Genomic DNA, 18857 nt, shown 5'->3' with positions numbered 1-18857 from the left:
ACCTTTGGCGACACCGGAAAAATCTTTGGCGTAACGACGAGCTGGTGCGGGAACTTCAAGGCGGCGTCGCCACCCGCACCATTTCCTCTTTACGCGTTACCTCGCTTACCGAGAGCCTTCTCGCGCTAAGTGTGCTGCTTCCGGTATCGTGAAATTGTAATTTGCTAATACAAGAAAAATCGTTTTTCTCTTTAGTGTCACTTTAACTTGGTATACACCAAAGTTTCCATAGGAAGGCAAGTGTATGAAGAACATGACTGAAAGGTCATGACCTGAATAACGTGACAAGCCTGTCTCGTAGGTCATGAAACCCTTTCCCTCAGTCGCGTGGGGCACATACCCGCAATTTTAGCCCGTGTCGCTGAAAGTCCGGTGTCGGTGTCGACGGTGAGTAAAAAATGCTGACGGATGCAAATTAAAAATCAGGATTCGAACCGAAATCGAATTCAGGCATACTGCGTGGAAAGCAAGTATTCTACCACAGAGCCTCGCAACGTGTAGAAACTGCCTTCAGAAAAGAAGGCAGTTTCTAGACCTGGCGGTTGTCGAGGAAACGTCAATTGTGGTCGCAGATTTGTTTAACCGCTTTTACAGCAATGTAATAAACATTCACGTGTACTACGACTCGGTCCCAATATGCGCATCGTCCTTCATTTCATTTCTCCAAAACTGTCGTCTGTGCTCTAACGTGAATGCTGACGTCACGTTGGACCATACGCTACCCTTTAAGTACATACCATTGTAGTCAACGTGCCTTTTAAGCCCATGATATGCACACAACTACTCCATTTACACATAAACGTCGATCCCCCTAAGTAACGCTTGGCTTAAAGTAGTAACGACCAACAGACAATCAAGCCAAGGAAAGTATAGGGGATGTTATTTGTAGTAATTATGATATAAATGCGAAGAAAATAAAGTGGAAGAAAAGACAACATGCCGCCGGCAGGTACCGAACCTATACAACCTTCGAATAACGCGTCCGATGCTCTACCAATCGAGCTAGGGCGGCGGTCGTCCTCCCGTCACTCTATCGGGTATATGTGTGCATCGTTGCCGTTTCGTCCACTTTAATTTCTTCAATGCACAGATATACCCGATAAAGAGTACGGGAGGACGACCGCCGCCGTAGCACAATTGGTAGAGCATCGGACGCGTTATTAGGTTGCAGGTTCGGTCCCTGCCGGCGGCAAGTTGTCTTTTCGTCCACTTTACTTTATTCGCATTTATATCATAATTACTGCAATGCACTTAAAACAGCAAAATTAACGTCCCCTATATATTCCTTGGCTTCACTATCTGTTGGTCTTTATTAAGGTTGCATCAAACAAAGATACGGGCCCTCAAGATTCCCTTCTTTCATTTATTCATAATCATATTGTGGTTTTAGCAAGCATAATAATAATATAATAATAATTGTTGAGGTTTTATGTGCCCAAACCACGATATGATTATGACGCACGCCGTAGCGGGGGACTACGGATTAGTTTCGACCAGCTGGGGTTCTTTAAATTACACCTGAATATAAGTACACGGGTGTTTTTTTTTTTTTTTCCATTTCGCCCCCATCAAAATGCGGCCGCCGTGGCCGGGAATCGAACCCGCGCCCACGAGCGGTTTTAGCAAGCTTCATGTTTAAAAACTGGGGGTAGGGGGAGAGGCAAAGAGGCCGACTTCGCGAGTACGAAAACAAGCGAAGTATCTACGCGCTGGTAAAGTACAAAACTAATAGATGGTGCAATGCACTCATATATATATATATATATATATATATATATATATATATATATATGTGTGTGTGTGTATGACAGCTCCCACGGTGTGGTAGCCGATGGCTGTATGACTGCATCTTTCATTTACGTATATGAAATTTTGAAAAGACAGAACGGCATACGGAAATGCGTGACCGTCAGTACATCGCGCAGGATGGAGATATATTCACGCAACACGCTGAATTCCAGTGCATCATGAATGCACCTAAACTGTTCGTTTTAAAAATTATCATTCACAAAAAAATTTTCCTTTGCAGCATTCATGTTGCCGTCACCAACAACGTGAATTGTGTAGTACACTCGATACAATGCTAAGTCATATTTCTCAAGATACAACGCCAAAAGTACCGCTCAAAGTTATGCATAACGGTGTAACGCAACGCTCCTCGTGGCATGGGAAAATAAGGCATCTGTCAAGTGCACAGTGGTAAAGTAGGACGCAAACTGTACGGTTCTCGTTTAGGTCATACCACTTCACGATCGGCACTAGCGAGTTAGTCCGAAACGGGGTAATTTCGAGGCAGCTTTCACTGGTTAGTGAGCTCGGGTGACGAGACAACTGAACACCCGCAGTGGCTTCGAACAGTGCGCTCGCTGCCTGGACGAACATCGATTCAGAGGCGTGAGGCACTGTCTGAAGGGGGAAAAAATACACACACACACGCTCGGGCCACGGACGTACGTATAATCTCATGAACCCGTCGTCAATTACCTCACACGGTAAGGATAAAGGTAAGTTGTAACGAGAGATTCTTTAAGGGGCAGCGGAACAGCTGATCAAGGTACACACGGGACCACTGAATGAGGATCAGCGATCGTGCGTAGACCTTCCGCACGGATGCTGGGTGCGCCGAACGGATCGGAGCGCCTGTCAGACGAAGCTCTCCGAGCCGAACAGCGATGCGTGTGACTGTAACGATTCGCTTACCGGGTTTCGATGAGGTGAGAACGGCAGGGCAAGACGAAATCTGTCAACTGTTCGTATTGTACCTGCGCTTGCTGACGTCCACGGAAGGAATGTATGACAAGATCGGCGTGAGAAAAAGGAGAAACGAGGTCGCCCTTCAGCTGCACTCTTTCTGAAAGAGATGGCGCCACTTAACACATTTAGCGCACCTGTGGGCACGATGGCTGAGAACAAGTTTTTAAAAAGACTTCTTGTTTAGCTGAAATACTCAACGCTATTAGAGCAAGGTATCAAATTTTCAATGATCACAGATGTGTCTTCCGATTATCGTAAACTATTGTAAAAACTAGCGAAAGTTTGGAAACAGACATACTTTAGGCCAAAGCCACAGTCAGGTCGAAGTCAATGGCTCAATAATTTTGGCGCGCTGTTGTTGAAGTTCTGAAGCGAAACGGTAGCGGTGTCAAGCAGACTTTTGTTGCTCGTTTGTTCGCTATTCATTCTAATGGCCCAGGACAAGGAAGTAGGTCCCTGCTTCCTATGGACGGCCTATGATCCATGTGTTCAAGATGCCGTTATTGAATTCGTTAAAACAGAAGCAGGACCTAATGAAGTGCATGTTTTGAGGACAGAGTCGCTTTCCGACGACCTAAAAACCTGTACACTCTTTGGATTCTTCGTCAACGCTCTTCGAAAACGCAAACTGTTTCCTAATTGGCGTACGACCGTGCTGACCATACCGGAACACTACCAGGCTCTACACTTATGCACAGCTCGTGTAAAGCAGCGGTCAGGCAAGTTTGAAGCCCTCGCAAGCGAGGTGATGTACGCAGACATCCTCTACAAAAAGCACCTCGCCATCCAAGATACGCCCGTGGAATCAGAGTATGTGCAAGAGTACCTCGACTTTCTATCGCACAGCAACACGTTGAACAACTGGCAAGTCTTGAAAGTGTTCAGGGGCGCCATCGAGGAGGACAGCATGTTTGCAGCGCAAGTTGCCAAGTCAGTTTACTTAGTGCACGGGCCTATCACGACGCCTTTTACAAAAGAATGTATCGAGCTGCTCTTTCAAGGCAGGAAGCCGAGACGTATTGTCACAGAGGCGCCGCTCGATATGAGTGTCAACGAAGACTACGACATCAAAGATGTTAGCGTCCGGGCGGACGTTTCCGTTGTGCCCGAGCCTGACGCTTCCACAGTGGAGAAGTTGGACTCAAACACCGCCGAATATACTGTGCGCATCGTGAACGCCTTCCTTCGCATCCTTGTGAATAGCCGCGACGAACTGGCGCTTGCAACAGCCATGGCGTCGCCCGTCATTCAGCTGCCACACGACGCATTCACGGAACTGAAACGTCTCTCACTTGAGAGAAAATCGCCAATGTGTCAGACGGCGGTCTCCTATGTGATGCGAGCAAGGCTGGGAGGTGATAGCTACGCGGCTCCTGAGAACTGCCCTCTTAAACCTTACGTTTGCAAGCTGGCTGCATTCGTTGACGTCTTGCACAAGCTACAAACCGCGGTCGAAGAAGACCCCACACTGGTTGCCATCGCCAATGTCGTGGGCACCATCGCGCGTCGCATAAGAGCAGCAAGTGGACACGGGCTCGTCTGGGAGACTGTGGTTCGTTGCAAGGCTGAGCTGGTGCAGCTAGCTCGTAGGTTTCATGAAGAACAAGACGCAGAAAATCTGGATGATGCTAATGATGCAACACTGGGCATTGATACACTGCGTATCCTGCGACGCCTTTCTGACTTCCTGTCTACACGACGCACCACCTGCAGTCCAGTGACGGTGATCTACAACCTCGAAGCGAACAGTACACCACTAAATATACCACACCTGCTAGAATATTTCAAAACACCAGAGTCTAAGATCGAGGATGATGGATATGATGTACCCCTGACCAAGCGCCTCTCAGAGAAGTGTGAACGTGAAGGAACACCACAATTAATAGCGGTACTTCATGCTGTTTCAGACCAAAAGGAGAAGAACGGCATTTGCAAACTGCCAGACAAGGACACTTCAGTCACGTCAGCTCACAGGGAAGAACCAAGCGTGGCGCAAATGAAAGCCAGGAGCAAGGAGCCCTCATCACGGGCAAAGCCTTCTGTTCCCAAAAAAGCTGCTAAGCGCAATATACTCGGTGACATAAATAGTATAAACAAAAAACAAAGGGCCTCGAGTAAGCTTGTCTGCAAGGATCAAGCAAGGATAACATCATTTTTCACTAAGGCATAGTTAATCAACAGTAAAGCATTGTTTCGTAAATTGTGCACATTCAGATAATAGTACGGTTGTAAGGCCAGTACAGTAGCCCACTATCACATCTTTTTATTGTGTATTGCCATTGCTTGGTCAAGGTTATATGATTACAAATAAAGAGTAACGTCATGACATCTTGTATTTCAGAGCATGTTTTATCATTTTAAATCTTGATACTTTGCATCACAGTATACAAAGTATACACTGCCGAAATTTGTGTCAACAATTTGCTAGGATGGCAAGAATGATAGTTCTGTCACTTATTCAGTGCACCATAAATTTGTACTTCACAGAGCACACAGTTTGATGTACCTTTAGCATATAAAAGAAACAATACCTTTTTTGTAAGTGTGCTTATGTCATTCATTTCACAGCTCTAGCGCTGCATAATGATTGCAATGTATATTAAACTGACCTAGTCTGCAGCTTGATTTGCAATACTGTCAGTGTATTGCACAAAATATCTTCGTAAAGGATTATGCTATCCTTTCTCATATCTAAAGGACACTAAAGAGAAAAGAGATTTTTCTTGTATTGGCATTCACCCTTTCACAGTACCGAAACCGTAACTATTGCCACGAGAAGATGCTTGGTAAGTGAGAAAATCTGCAAAAAGAAAATGCAGGTTTGCCACATTGAAGTTCCCTCACCATCTTGCTGTGATGCCCAGATAATTCTTCAGAGGTAAAATTGAACTACATTGTTCTCTAAGAGGGCCGGAGACCTTAAGTACGAAATTTCAGAAAATTTTATTAAGCCAATGTGGCCAGAAAACGAAAAGAGCACTTTGAAATCCGTGACATCACAATGACAGTTGTGCAGATATTTCGGTGTGAAATTCAGAAATAATACTTTACCTTTATTTTCTCTTCTGTTAATAAACCTACGATGACAAAATTATTGGCAGAGTTTTGAAGGAGTAAGTTCATGGGCTAAACTGATCCATTGTTTAACTTTAGTGTCCCTTTAATAGTTACTTCACATAAGGAAAATTTAATAAATTTAAGGGACAACCCCCAGAATGTGCGAACGTGGCAACGGTAGAGCTAGCTCTTGATGCAGTGATGTAGTGGTATTTACTGATGGCACAAGATGAAGAGCCTTGGAAAATCACTAGGAAAATTATTGCTATAGCACAATGTGTACTGTTTGCACCCACCACGGTGGTCTAATGGTTATGGTGCTCGACTGCTGACCTGAAGGTTGCGGGATCGAATCCAGGCCGTGTTTTGATGGTGGCAAAATGCTTGAGGCCCGTCTACTTAGATTTGGGCGCATGTTAAAGAAATCCAGGTGGTCCACATTTCCAGAGCCCTCCACTACAGCGTCCCTTGTAATTATTATTATTATATTCATTGCAGCCTTCTATTTAAGCTTTCACGCATTATGACAGTGCCAAAGAAAGACTAGGCGAGGGCCCAGTACAAGTACCATGCTCATCCTCTTTATGTGTCCCTTGTCTGGCTTCTCTTTCAAACTGCCAGCATGGCATGAACGCTTGATGCTTATATTTTTGTGTTTTATTTAAATATAATAGGTTAAATAATATTTAATAGAATAGGTTAAATGTGGCTGTACTGTTTAAACTTGACGGTAATACTTCCAAAATGTTATTAAACACTGCTGTGTTGACGCAGTATAGGGCGGCCCAGCCTGCACAATATATATAGATATGCAGCAGACCAAGTGAGCGACGCCAGCCCCCCCACTCGCGAACGAGTTGATACGCCACTGATACCAGCTGCATTTATGCAATACATAGGTTGACCATTTTTAGTGCTTAGACTGGCAAGTATTCAAAGCTAATACCAACCCACAAACACCTCTGACTGAATATGTTCTACATGCATAGGTGAACACCGGAATTTCCCTGCTCTTTGCGGTGCATTCGGGAGGTTTCAGTACTCCCGCAAGTATTTCTGAAATATCTAAGAGTGCTGCCTAGACATAGTATCTCTCATGGAATATTTTCTCGTAATATTTTTATTAGAGCATGCTCAGTGATGTGATCGACTGAAACCACTTTTGCGCAGTTGCCTGTCACACATTTACAAACATAACTTTTAAAGTCGCGAGAGTTGTTTTAGCATGTCTAACAAAATAAATACTATATGGACACATAAATGTATATTTATATATATTTTCCCAAAAGGTGAAATGAACTCACAGCTCCTCGCTTTCCTGCGGACAGCCCTAAATTTATATATACCTGCGACATCAAGCTGTCCGACATTTCCTCGCGATACACTTTTTATTTGTTATTCAGTGCAGCTTTCCCTGATGCTTGAATCTGCCTAAATTTTCTCACATATTTTTTTACTACCAGAAATAACTATCGCAATGACGTCTGCACTTTCCATGCAACCAAGGCATTCGAGTTGCATGGTGAAGTATACGCTGCTGAACTCCATGGACAAACTCGTTAGGCTTCTGGCGCGTTGACAGTCAATAAAATAGAGGGTTTAATGAATAAGTGGTGTGTTTTGTCCTAATTTCGATGCCGGGCTCGAAGAAATTTGCGCGAATGAAAGCCTTCACATTTCACTGAGACAGGTTGTTTAACTTAAACTTTTGTCGCAGTCGAGAAGCGGTACCAGTACACCGGGATAGCATGTCACTGTGCTTTCCCAGTGAAATCCGACAGGCCAACGGAGCAGGTGCAATTTTTTATAAATCCTGACTGTTGTATAGCATTAAAACTAGAGCTGTGCGAATAGCAAAATTTTGGGTGCGAAGCGAATTCGAATAATAAAGGTTGAGTGCGAATCGAATCGAATAATTTCGAATAATTTTCGAATATTTCTCAAACATTTTTCGAATAATTCGAAGTGAAATTACAGAAATGTTGCAGAGAATCCCTAAGTATGTTCTTGTGAGATCGCAACATGAAAGTGTTTCTTTTCACTAGGTTGATGAAGCGCTGGTGGGGTCATATTTCATAGTTGTCTTTCTTATCAAGAATGAGGCAATGTAGAGGCCGAATTGTATTTATGTACATGATTTGGTGCAACCAAAGTGTTGCCGACAACACTTTACACGTGATAGGCAGAGATGCCATTTCTTCAGCCTCTCCTCCTCTTTCAACTGCTGTGGAAGGCCGACTGACGTGGCAGACAAGGGTGTGCTCCCTTCAAGTCCGGAGTTCCAAATCTGCCTCGTAGACATCGATATATAAGAACATCTGAAATTTTGGATGCTAAAAAGCTTCGGCGTCCGATTTTGCGGACTTCCTGCCCAAATTTCAGGTCCAAAACAATTGAGCCCCCAACTCTGCCACATCTTTCATCTCCATGTTGGAACCAGCGTTTTCTTGAGTTAATACATTTGCGACCGTAGCGGAGCTTGAAAGGCAGCTTTGCCGCAATACGGGGGTGTGATGAGGTGAAACATATTGAAAATCTAGGGACCACTTTCAAACGGACGTTGACTGTCTCTTGGCCAAGTTCGACCGTAACGGACCTTGAAAGGCAGCTTTGCCGCAATACGGGGGTGTGAGGAGGTGAAGCATATTGAAAATCTAGAAACCACTTCCAATCAGACGTTGACTGTCTCTTGCCTAAGTTCGACCGTAACGGAGCTTGAAAGGCAGCTTTGCCGCAACACGGGGGTGTGATGAGGTGAAGCATATTGAAAATCAAGGGATTATTTCCAACCGGTCTTTGTCTCTTGGCTAAGTTCGACCGTAACGGAGCTTGAAAGACAGCTTTGCCGCAATACGAGAGTGTAATGAGGTGAAGCATATTAAAAATCTGAAGGGGTCACTTCCAACCGGACGTTGACTGCATTTGTCTTTGGGAAGTTCGAATAGTTCGAATAGTAAAATTTCAGTGCGAATCGAATCGAATAGCAAACACTATTCGAAAAATATTCGAAATTTCGAATATTCGCACACCCCTAATTAAAACTAAAGTGCCCTGCATGAATTTTTCTGGAAATTAGAACAAATAACACCGTATTGCTTTTGTAAAATAACATAACTGGAATGCCACGTTCTAAGTAAATACTCGTACTGCTTACTATAATTGATGCAATCAATCTTCATATAAAACATTGATGTCTTCTAAAAACTTGTAACTTCACCAAATATTAGGCATTTTCTGATTCCACAACATTCAGTAAATATTTTTACCTGACTTGATGTATTTCACAGTATATGGTTGGTACTGTTTGGCAGGGTCCCCCCTCCCGGCCAGAAAACTCAATATGCAGAATTAACGGCTCAATTGTGTCTCGACATGCAGTATATAGTTGCATATATATTTACATTATATTTCCTTCAAGACAATTATTTAAACTGTGAGCCTGCCACAATACATGGCAACTTCAGCTTCCGCTGTCCCAAGCGTCACTGTCTGGGCCAGTACATAAAGCTCTCGTACAACCATCTAGCTGACATGATATGGTATGCCGTAATCTGTTTGCACTAGGCAAAAGTTTACATTAGGGCATGCGTTTTGGTGCTGAAGTTGCCATTTACAAGACATTGTGTGCATGTCTTTGCAGCCGGGCAAGACAGGTCGCAGCAGGCAAAGTTGTAGGACAAATGGTGGTTAGGCATGAAGAATATTAGTGCGATAACATTAAAGAACTCGTTTCACGGATATCCCAGTGTCGGAGCCACGCCAGTGCTTGAAACTGTTTCGTAAAAAATGCCGTAAAATTAGCATGTAGTGAGTGGAGTCTCCTTAACACATGAAATATTGCATGGTAGAATTGTAGAATCACACCAGGCGTCAAAACATGTGAATTGAGCAACGAGTGGGTGGTTTAAAGCTGCCCACCATTACAAAGTGTGTTGCTGCGCTGGTGCGCGTGGCACCTTACGGGTGCGTAGTGGGTACTTCGCCAATTTGCAAAACAAAGAATTATGGCGTAGTGGGCACTTAGCAACTGTACATCCAGTAGGCAGTCTACGACAGTTTGAAACAGCCAATGTTATGCGTACAAAGGTTCCTTTCCTTCATTTTGAAACAGCGCAGAAGATGAAACACACAGAAGAAGACTGAGCACGAGTGCTGTCAGCACGGTTTCCTTGCGGCACTGTTGAAGGCAATGCGCACAGGGCCGGATTACACTATCGCGTTCTACACTTGAATGCGAAGCTTAAGCGTCCTCCAAGTGTTTGTAAGCTATATCGATAGCTAGGTGGCAACTGCGAGTTACTTGCTCATTACCATTAACTCAGTCGAATAATCTCTGTTAAGTATTTAGTAGGGGTGTGCGAATATTCGAAATTTCGAATATTTTTCGAATAGTGTTTGCTATGCGATTCGATTCGCGCTGCAATTTTACTATTCGAACTTCCCAAGAACAAATACAGTCAACGTCCTATTAGAAGTGACCCCTTCAGATGTTTAATATGCTTCACCTCATTACACTCTTGCATTGCGGCAAAGCTATTTTTCAAACTCCGTTACGGTCGAATTTTGTCAAGACACAGTCAACGTCCGATTGGAAGTGATCCCTAGATTTTCAATATGCTTCACCTCATCACACCCCGATATTGCGGCAAAGCTGCCTTTCAAGCTCAGTTAGGGTCGAACTTTGCCAAGGCACAGTCAACATCCGATTGGAAGTGGTCCCTAGATTTTCAATATGCTTCACCTCATCACACCCCGGTAATGCGGCAAAGCTGCCTTTCAAGCTCTGCTACGATCGCAAATGTACTAACTCAAGAAAACGCTGGTTCCAACATGGAGATGAAAGATGTAGCAGAGGTGGGGGCTCAATTAATGCTGTTTTGGAGCTGAAATTTGGGCAGGAAGTCCGAAAAATTGGAAGCCGAAGCTTTTTAGCATCCAAAATTTCAGATGTTCTTATATATCGACGTCTACAAGGCAGATTTGGAACTCCGGACTTGAAGGGAGCACACCCCTGTCCGCCCCATCAGTTAGGCCTCCACAGAAGTTAAGTGTTGTGGCAAGACTTTGGTTGCACCATATCATGTACATAAATAAAATTCGGCCTCTACATTGCCTCATTCTTGATAAGACAACTATGAAACACCACCCCGCCAATGCTTCATCAACCTAGTGAAAAGAAACACTTGCATACGTTGCTATCTCATAAGAATATGCTTAGGAATCCTCTCTAACTTCTTTTTCTGCAATTTCGCTTCGAAGTATTCGAAAAATATTCTAGAAGTATTCAAGAAATATTCAAGAAATATTCGAAAAATATTCGAATCGATTCGCACTCACACTTCAATATTCGAATTCGCTTCGCACCTAAAATTTTGCTATTCGGACAGCTCTAGTATTTAGTTATTGGCCTTGAGAGAAGGAGGAGAGCAAGAAGAAGGAAAGGCAGGGAGGTCAACCAGATGCGTGTCTGGTTTGCTGCCCTATGCTGGGGGAAGGGATGAAGGGATTAAAAGGAAGAAAGGAGAGGGAAGAAAGCATTGCCCCGGTACATGTGCGCCTGTCCATTACACGCCTACAAGCAATTGCTCAACCTGATCGATTTTAAAAATAGTGTCAATGCCCGCGTCACTTTGCTGGCCTGTGACGTGTAGGGCCACAATATGAGGATCTTATCTTCTGAAAGTGGTCTGTCATGTAGTTTGTTCAGCGCATTGCGTAAAGTGTTGCATTCGCTCACCAAACAATCACAGAAACACAGTAGATGTTCTATTGTTTCGTCACTGTTTCAAGAGCCACATCTGAAGGTGTCCACCATTCCTATGCGATAAGAGTACACCTTTGTAAAAGCCACTCCTAACCACAGGTGCCAAAATCCACCCGGTCATCTGGCACTTGACCTTCGATAATGCATCAACTCCGCACCAAGCGCCACTTTGCCCGAACCGCCATCACCCAGGCCATCTCAACGCTCGACGCCCTATTTACAGATTGACCACTTCGGCTGACAAGCTCCAGGAGGTCCTCGAGCTAATCGTGGCAAAGAACGTACAACTCATCGGCTTGGACAACGAGATACAGGCTCTAAAATTTACAACAGTAACTTAGGTAATATTTCAAGTGCCTACCACCTTTTCTTTTTTCTCCGAAAGACTACAAAAATGGTGTCTTGGCGTACGCTCGGCGAAAATAATGCGATTTCCGTCAAGATGTAGCAGGATGTAGCAGGTTGCACCTCTTGGCGCAGTTTGGCACAATTGGCGCAGCAATCACATCACTGCATACTATAAAAAAGAGCTACAAGTGGATATAGACTACCTCGTTCTCAAGCAGAGGAATACCCCTTACATTTCGGGCAGTCACAACTAATTCCATTTCCTAGGGCACAATGCCAAGCAACAATACAAGTGTATTGCTTACTTCCAGTTGATTTGAACCATCTGCTGTTTCTTTCTAATGAAGTCACCATCAAAGTGGCATTTGTAATACTACCCTTGCCTTTTACAGCTTTCAGTGACTTCAGTTTGATTCCTCTGCATACCTGTAATGCAAAAAATCAAGTGGCGATTTACCAGCATCACTAATGAGGACACGAGTAAAGCACTGGCAACGTGCATGTTTCTCCTGCGAGAAGACAGGCCAGATCACATGTTCATGCAAAATTATTCTCCAGCAGTAGTCATCTTTGCCTAATTGCTAACATTCTCCTGTGCTGCCAGAGAGACCTGGTGTTTGGTATGATTTGTTAACTTCACTTCTCAAATACGCGCACAAATGCACATCTACAAATCACAGCTGCTGCCAACTGTCCACATGCTCAGGCATAAGTGCACCCTTGACTTGAAGAAATTTTTGTTCACTGTGTTTGTATTTTGATTTTTACCAGATAAATTACCTATACATATATTCTTCAAAGAAATAGGCTTGATTACATATTATATAAGATATAAATAATGGCCTTGAATGCACCTTCAATAGCAAGTTATGTGTTTTTGCACTACAGACAACATCGTGAGCATAAACCCCGGCACCCGCCGGGCTTTATGTTATTCAATTTTACCCTGGGTTTTGCCCAAGACCCAAACGACATGGATGCCTCACGTGTCAGCCTTTCTTCATGGCTGGATATTGCGCGTGAAATGACAAAACATGAAGTGGAGAACGTTCTGGCACATCAAAATTTGTGAATAATTTGCCAGTATAAGGAATGAACACAACTTTGTGAAGCAAGGGTTTTGTTGTTGCACATATGCAATATAGAAACATAATGGGTCAAAATGCAGCAGTAGGACAGAAGCCAATGTCCTCGTCATTGTGTAGGTATGCATAGCACAGCGGTATTTATTTATTTATTTATTTATTGTACCCTTAGGCCCGAGGGCATTATAGTGGGGATACACAAAAAATATAAACAGCAAGGCAAAACAAGAAAAAAATGTGCCAATAGATCGTAACTGGTGTAAACACATGGCAAGACAATGACATAAAATAGCAGCGGGGATAGATTAGAAACAATTTTCTAACAGTAAGGGAAAAAATTCTGTAGTAACAAGGATATATACATTCAGAGAAGAACAATGGTTTTTCGAAATAGGTTATCTATTATATAAGTGATGTCGTGAGGAAGGTGATTCCTGTTGACACAAGTTCTGGGTATGAATGAGCCATGAAAACTAGGGATGTGCGAATAGTAAATTTCAGTTCCGAAACGAATTCGAAGCGAATAGTTCGAGCAGTATATTTAACATATTATAAAGAAAAATGAGCATATTTGTCATAACACAACTAACCTGCACAATATTTTTAAAAATTGGAACAAGGCATGTGCTCATGTCATTCTTTTTGGTTCAATGTGAAGTGGAAGCAACTTTGAATAGTAGCAGAATTTGAATTTCAGTAGGATGCAAGTGATAACCGGCAAAATATGTTATATTATGTTTTAAAATATACTATACTTAGAGCGTATAAGTCCATTTAACAAGCTTTTAAGCTTAAAGAATGATTAATCGATGTGAGGGTAATATGCTCATTTAACCTTGAAATGGGGCTTTTCGGCAATGCGGATTTTTCCTGAAAAGGTGTTTGTTTTCACGGCATAGCACTCCTAGGTTGCAGTGAAACCACCTTTACAGGGGGGGGTCACATGCGGTTTAATATACGCCTATTCATTCATTTTGAATAATTTAAATTCGTGTCGAAGCGAATTCGAATACTGTAATATTCGTTTTAATATTCGAAGTGCTCGAATATTCGCACATGCCTAATGAAAACATTTCGTGTGACAAGATGGTATCTGCACTACGTTATTAATCAATATTCTGGTCTGTTGCTCAAAACACATAGAATCCCCTTATGCTGCCCTCCCTCCCCAGATAGTCTCCATGCATGACCTTGGACGGAAACGTAAAAATAGCTTTACTCAGCAACCACTTTACCAACTTTATTAAAGAGATACAAAATCTACCAACTGTATGCAGCATATTTTTTTAGTACGTTATTTTTCAAGTGAAATTGCTGAAAATTACAAATAAATAAAAGCTGAAGGATCAAGTTTACAACTCTACCTTTAACCTGTAACTCCATAAAAATATAACTATTCTGTAAACTTGACCTACTAAACTTCAGAAGGGCACATTAAAAAAAAAAAAAAAACTAAGGTTACATGGCTCATCATTTTTACTACGGATGTGCAAATATCAAATTTCCAACTTCAAAGCGAATTCGAATCATGAAAATTAAGTGCGAATAAAATATTTTTCTAATATTTTCTAATAGAAATAGTACAACCTACTGGCTTTTGCAGAAAATAAAAAAATAAAAAAATTGTTTCCCCACCCAGACATGAAAAAGTTTTTGTTGCACAGAAAATAATCTACAGGAAATTTATTATTTGTACAACACTATTGCTTGACCATACAGCATGTGCAATTATTTAAAGCTGTTATGAAGGATGGATAGCTGGCTTCGTATATTCAGAAAGCAGCGACACTGTTGTGCATGTCACCCTTGTTCCACTCAACGAAAACAGCTGCTCACTAGACACACTTGTGCTGACGTGTTAATGTTGATGTCATAGTTTAATCGTCCAAGCGTTCTTTCTCAAGTGCGAGGAGCAATGACAATCAATCAGCCCGATATTCATTGCAAGTGCTTCACCTTGGGATAACCCAGAATGATGCTGGGTTTCCTTATTTTTAGACATTTCTTCTTAATTTTGGTATGGCTCCCCATTTTTTTGGCAGCTCAAACTTTGTGAAATTTAGCATAGGTATGTAACTCGTAGTGCTGATTTCAATACTTGTCATGATGTTTTATGGTGCTTGAATATTTCAAATAGACTCGAACACCACAAACGATACCTTCCCCCACTAAGCATTCATGTAAGCTTAACTTTTATCATATTTCAATTTGAGTTGCGAGGCACTTCTGCCCTCTCGAATCGAAACTATTCGAAGTTTCGAACATTCGCACACCCCTAATTTTTATGTGACAGTAAAACCCGAATGTGGCACATTGAAAAGGGACTGCACAATATAACCATAAATCCATAATCAAACACATAAAACACTCGTCTGCACTTATCTGAATATTGCTCACGTCAGACGTGAAAAATGGGAATTTAGCGATTTGTTTATCAAAAGCCACATCGAAGGCATAAGCATTCACTTCATTTTTCATCCACACCTTCTTATGGAACACGCGCATATGAGACCGGGAGACCTTTTGCATTCTTTTTAAGTAGTGTGGCAGTCGTCTTAATGATAACGAAAGGTCACACACAAAATGCTTCACTGCACAGCGGTTCTCATTCCTTAGTATTCTTCACTGCATTACACAATTATATTGTGCCAAAGCTTATTAAAAAAAATCTATCATTCTGAAGTGAAAATAATATTCTTGCTGCATGCACCATCTGTATTCTGAGATGCACACTCTGTCAATCTTTTTGCTGAGGTATGTACTCCACGTCAGATTCACTGCCTTATCTGACAGCATCTGCCAATGCAGTGGTGTTTTGTCTGCATGAATATTTCTGATGACAAAAGTGATCGCAGGCCACTTTGGAGTAGTGCGTTGCAGGGGCCTAGCATTCAATATACTGAATGTGGAGGTGAATGGGAGCTTGACATACACATTGCACAGAGGTATACTTCAGCACGGCATTTCAAGTGTATGTTATAACTGCTTGATATAGGGGTAATTCAATATATCTGGACAGCATGCCAATGGTAAGAGCATAGAAATATTTTTGAAGATAGTGTGGCAAACCTAGTTCAAAAGTAATAGTGACATGTCTACCACCGTCTGCTGTGACGCAGGCTCGTCACAAGCAAGGAAGTGACACTTGTGACAAGCCGAGACAATCAAGATCCCACAAGGAGTTTAGATTAGCAGTATACAAGTAGTAAAAAAATTTTGAGAAAAATAAAATAAAAAGATGTTCCTATATAAATGTTTCCAACTTCTAAGAAAATCATGTCATTTCTGTAAAGCTTACTACTTGGAAAGAAAAGGCTTGGTTATTTAAAAAATTTTCATACATACAAGGCCAATAACTAAATTTGAAGTCATCTGAATGGCAAAGAAACAACACATTTCAGATGCAAGAAGAGTGCAGTGCTGAATAGAAGTCCTAAGCACAATAGGCAAACTGCCCTGAAGCTTTCCGCATTTGACAGCAGCTCCATAATACAGTCTAATGACAGGTGGAAGGTAAATTCGAGGGACGCGATGCACATTTAACGTGACAAATCACATCACTTAGCACAATGAAAGTTTCCAATGCCTGAAGCTGTTCATGTGCACATGTCATGTTTACAGCATTAATGAGAAACGTAACATTGCTAAACTTGAGCTTAATTGGCAAAGCTCATTGTACCAATATTAGGTAAGCTATGAAGCATGTGTCACAGGCATGTGGAATGACACCATTTTCTTCGCATCCCTCGTGGCTAGATCTAGCAATGGTAAGGCATCATAGTGCCCCTTCGCCTGCGGAAGGCGCATTCAGTACAGCAGCATACATGGAAAGAATGGTGAAATAACTGCACCTAAATTGAGACGGTGAATTCATAGGCTGCCTAAGGCAACACATGCTTACTCAATGGCTGGCAAGTAGTATACGTGACCTTCTTTATGTGTTGTTTCAGGAACAGGTTCGTCTTCATAACTGTGGTTCTCTTGCACCACAATCTTTAGGTGAGTCTCCAATTATATCAATTGATCTTCCAGCAGATATAAGGAACTGCTGTTGTCCCTTATATTGTCTTCCCAAAAACCTGGTGTTCCTTAAACGGCCAGTAAACAACCCCACAGTCCAAAATGTGTGATGAAGCGGTAACTTTGCACTTGTACTATGCGAACATGCTGTTGCAAAAATCTTCTGAATAAGTGCTGTAATAAGGAAGTTACAGGGTATGTATAACAACCCACTTTGGCTGGTTTGGTTTATGGCTCGGCCTTCCCACTCTTTTCAGCAATGAAGAGGGGTAGGATTAGCCCGTTGTCGGGACTGCGCCCACTTCGGCAATGTAACATGATGTCAGCGATTACATCATTGGCATGCACCCAACGACCGAGCAAGGCTTCCTCCATTTGTCGCTCGCATCAGAGTGGTGCTAGGGTCACCCTAGCGGCACGGTGAAGAAGTGCGGTAAATGCGAAGCCAAAACTGCATCACCGCAGGGCCAAGGCACCGTTTTGTAGTAGTACCAATCGATAAAGTTGGTGCTACGTAAAGTTGCCCATGGGCAAATTTACGTCACTTTGCGGACGAGGAGGACTGCACATGTGCTGGAGAGGGGCACGGGAATTGTTTTTTGAATTGGAGCGTCTGCGCAGCGCGCCAAGCTGCGATATTCATAAAATATGATCACCGCGGCTTTCTGCATGAATTGGTTTTGCTTGTTTGGAAGATGTAAACAAGCAAACAAAAAAAGTCTGAGCCTGTTTACTGGCCTTTTAATGTACATCTATACCCAAGAAACAGTCAATTTTGCAATGCACCTCCTTTGAAATTAGGCCACAAAGGCTGGGAAATGAACAAACAAACACAGCTTAGCAGGAGAATGCTCACGGCAGCATAGTACCACCACCAGTGGACAAAGCTTCGAAGTGGGCCAGTTGTGGTTTCAAAGATAAGCACAAGTGAATACTACATTTCCTAACCAAAAGGCATAAAAATAGCAATAGCTGAAGATAAGGGTATAGACAACAGGTTTCTAAATGTCCATGCGAACATGGCTTGGCATACTAGAACAAGTTCATGGAAGCAGCAGCGTATGTAAAAAGGCGCATTCACTTACACAAGTGGCTGGACTGCAAGTGATGTTTTAATGCTCAAAGAATCACTTTTTGTGAAAATCACCCGACAAGTGCACTCTTTTAAGGCAAATTTCCCAGAAAGTGGTTCTTTTCTATTGTGCTGCTGCTTCCACATTATGGCTCACCGACTAGACCATCAGTTTCATTAAGAACAAGCGCACTCGCTGATACTCCTACAATCCTACAAGCAAGTACAGCTGTTTGAAGAAGTGAGTGGATGTTTGTAAAAGCAGAAGTGAAAGAGGGTGTGAATAAGAGTGAGACTTATTAAATATTATTGCCAGTGAGTGTAAGATAATGAGAGTACTAATGTGAACGAGGGTCATTATAAGTGTTAGTTAAAGCAGTGTAGACACCAATATCGAATGGTATTGTGACATGAAACTGACAACAGCACAAGCTTTGAATGCTTGCAAGAAATGCTGTGACAAATTTTGAGATAGAACGGGCAAGTTAAACTAATTGATTTGAATTTTAGTCTAGCAACGAAGCTTGGCTCCTCTGGCCGACTTATTGCGATAACCATGAGCAAAACGTCATGACAGAGCTGCAAAAGGCACGACGTTTTAGATGTGCACAACAAAAATGATGACATTTTTGAGGAAATATAACTGATGAACCACCATAACCGTGTGTAGTATGAAAAAATTTCAGTGTCCGGTGCCAAGAATTCAAAAACGAAATGGTTCTCCACCTTCACTTGCTCGTGTCCAGGCAGATGCTCA

The 18857-nt window shown here is 42.4% G+C and overlaps 3 protein-coding genes across 3 annotated transcripts in view; 2 read left to right on the top strand and 1 right to left on the bottom strand.

The window, feature by feature from the left end:
- The window catches only part of LOC119400664 (ecotropic viral integration site 5 ortholog), a 230934-nt gene extending 228095 nt beyond the window's left edge, over nucleotides 1-2839 (bottom strand). Inside the window, exon 1 of the mRNA XM_037667693.2 lies at nucleotides 2701-2839. The gene's annotated coding sequence lies outside the window, so the exon portion shown is untranslated. The remainder of the gene's footprint in view (nucleotides 1-2700) is intronic.
- LOC119400563 (uncharacterized) overlaps nucleotides 1314-18857 on the top strand; it is a 273061-nt gene continuing 255517 nt past the window's right edge. Inside the window, exon 1 of the mRNA XM_049417292.1 lies at nucleotides 1314-1317. The gene's annotated coding sequence lies outside the window, so the exon portion shown is untranslated. The remainder of the gene's footprint in view (nucleotides 1318-18857) is intronic.
- Nucleotides 3069-5469, top strand: LOC119400650 (PCNA-interacting partner). Its single transcript, XM_037667684.2, has one exon. The coding sequence runs from the start codon at nucleotides 3185-3187 to the stop codon at nucleotides 4922-4924; it is 1740 nt and encodes a 579-aa protein (XP_037523612.1). The 5' UTR covers nucleotides 3069-3184; the 3' UTR covers nucleotides 4925-5469.

This window comes from Rhipicephalus sanguineus, chromosome 1, assembly GCF_013339695.2.
Source record: "Rhipicephalus sanguineus isolate Rsan-2018 chromosome 1, BIME_Rsan_1.4, whole genome shotgun sequence".
Taxonomy (NCBI): Eukaryota; Metazoa; Arthropoda; class Arachnida; order Ixodida; family Ixodidae; genus Rhipicephalus; species Rhipicephalus sanguineus.
The sequence above is the reverse complement of the archived record's forward strand: the minus strand, read 5'-3'. Positions and strand labels throughout refer to the sequence as shown.

Coding starts and splice junctions, on each gene's coding strand:
- LOC119400650 (XM_037667684.2), top strand. CDS start 3,185: ATGGCCCAGGACAAGGAAGTAGGTCCCTGCTTCCTATGGACGGCCTAT.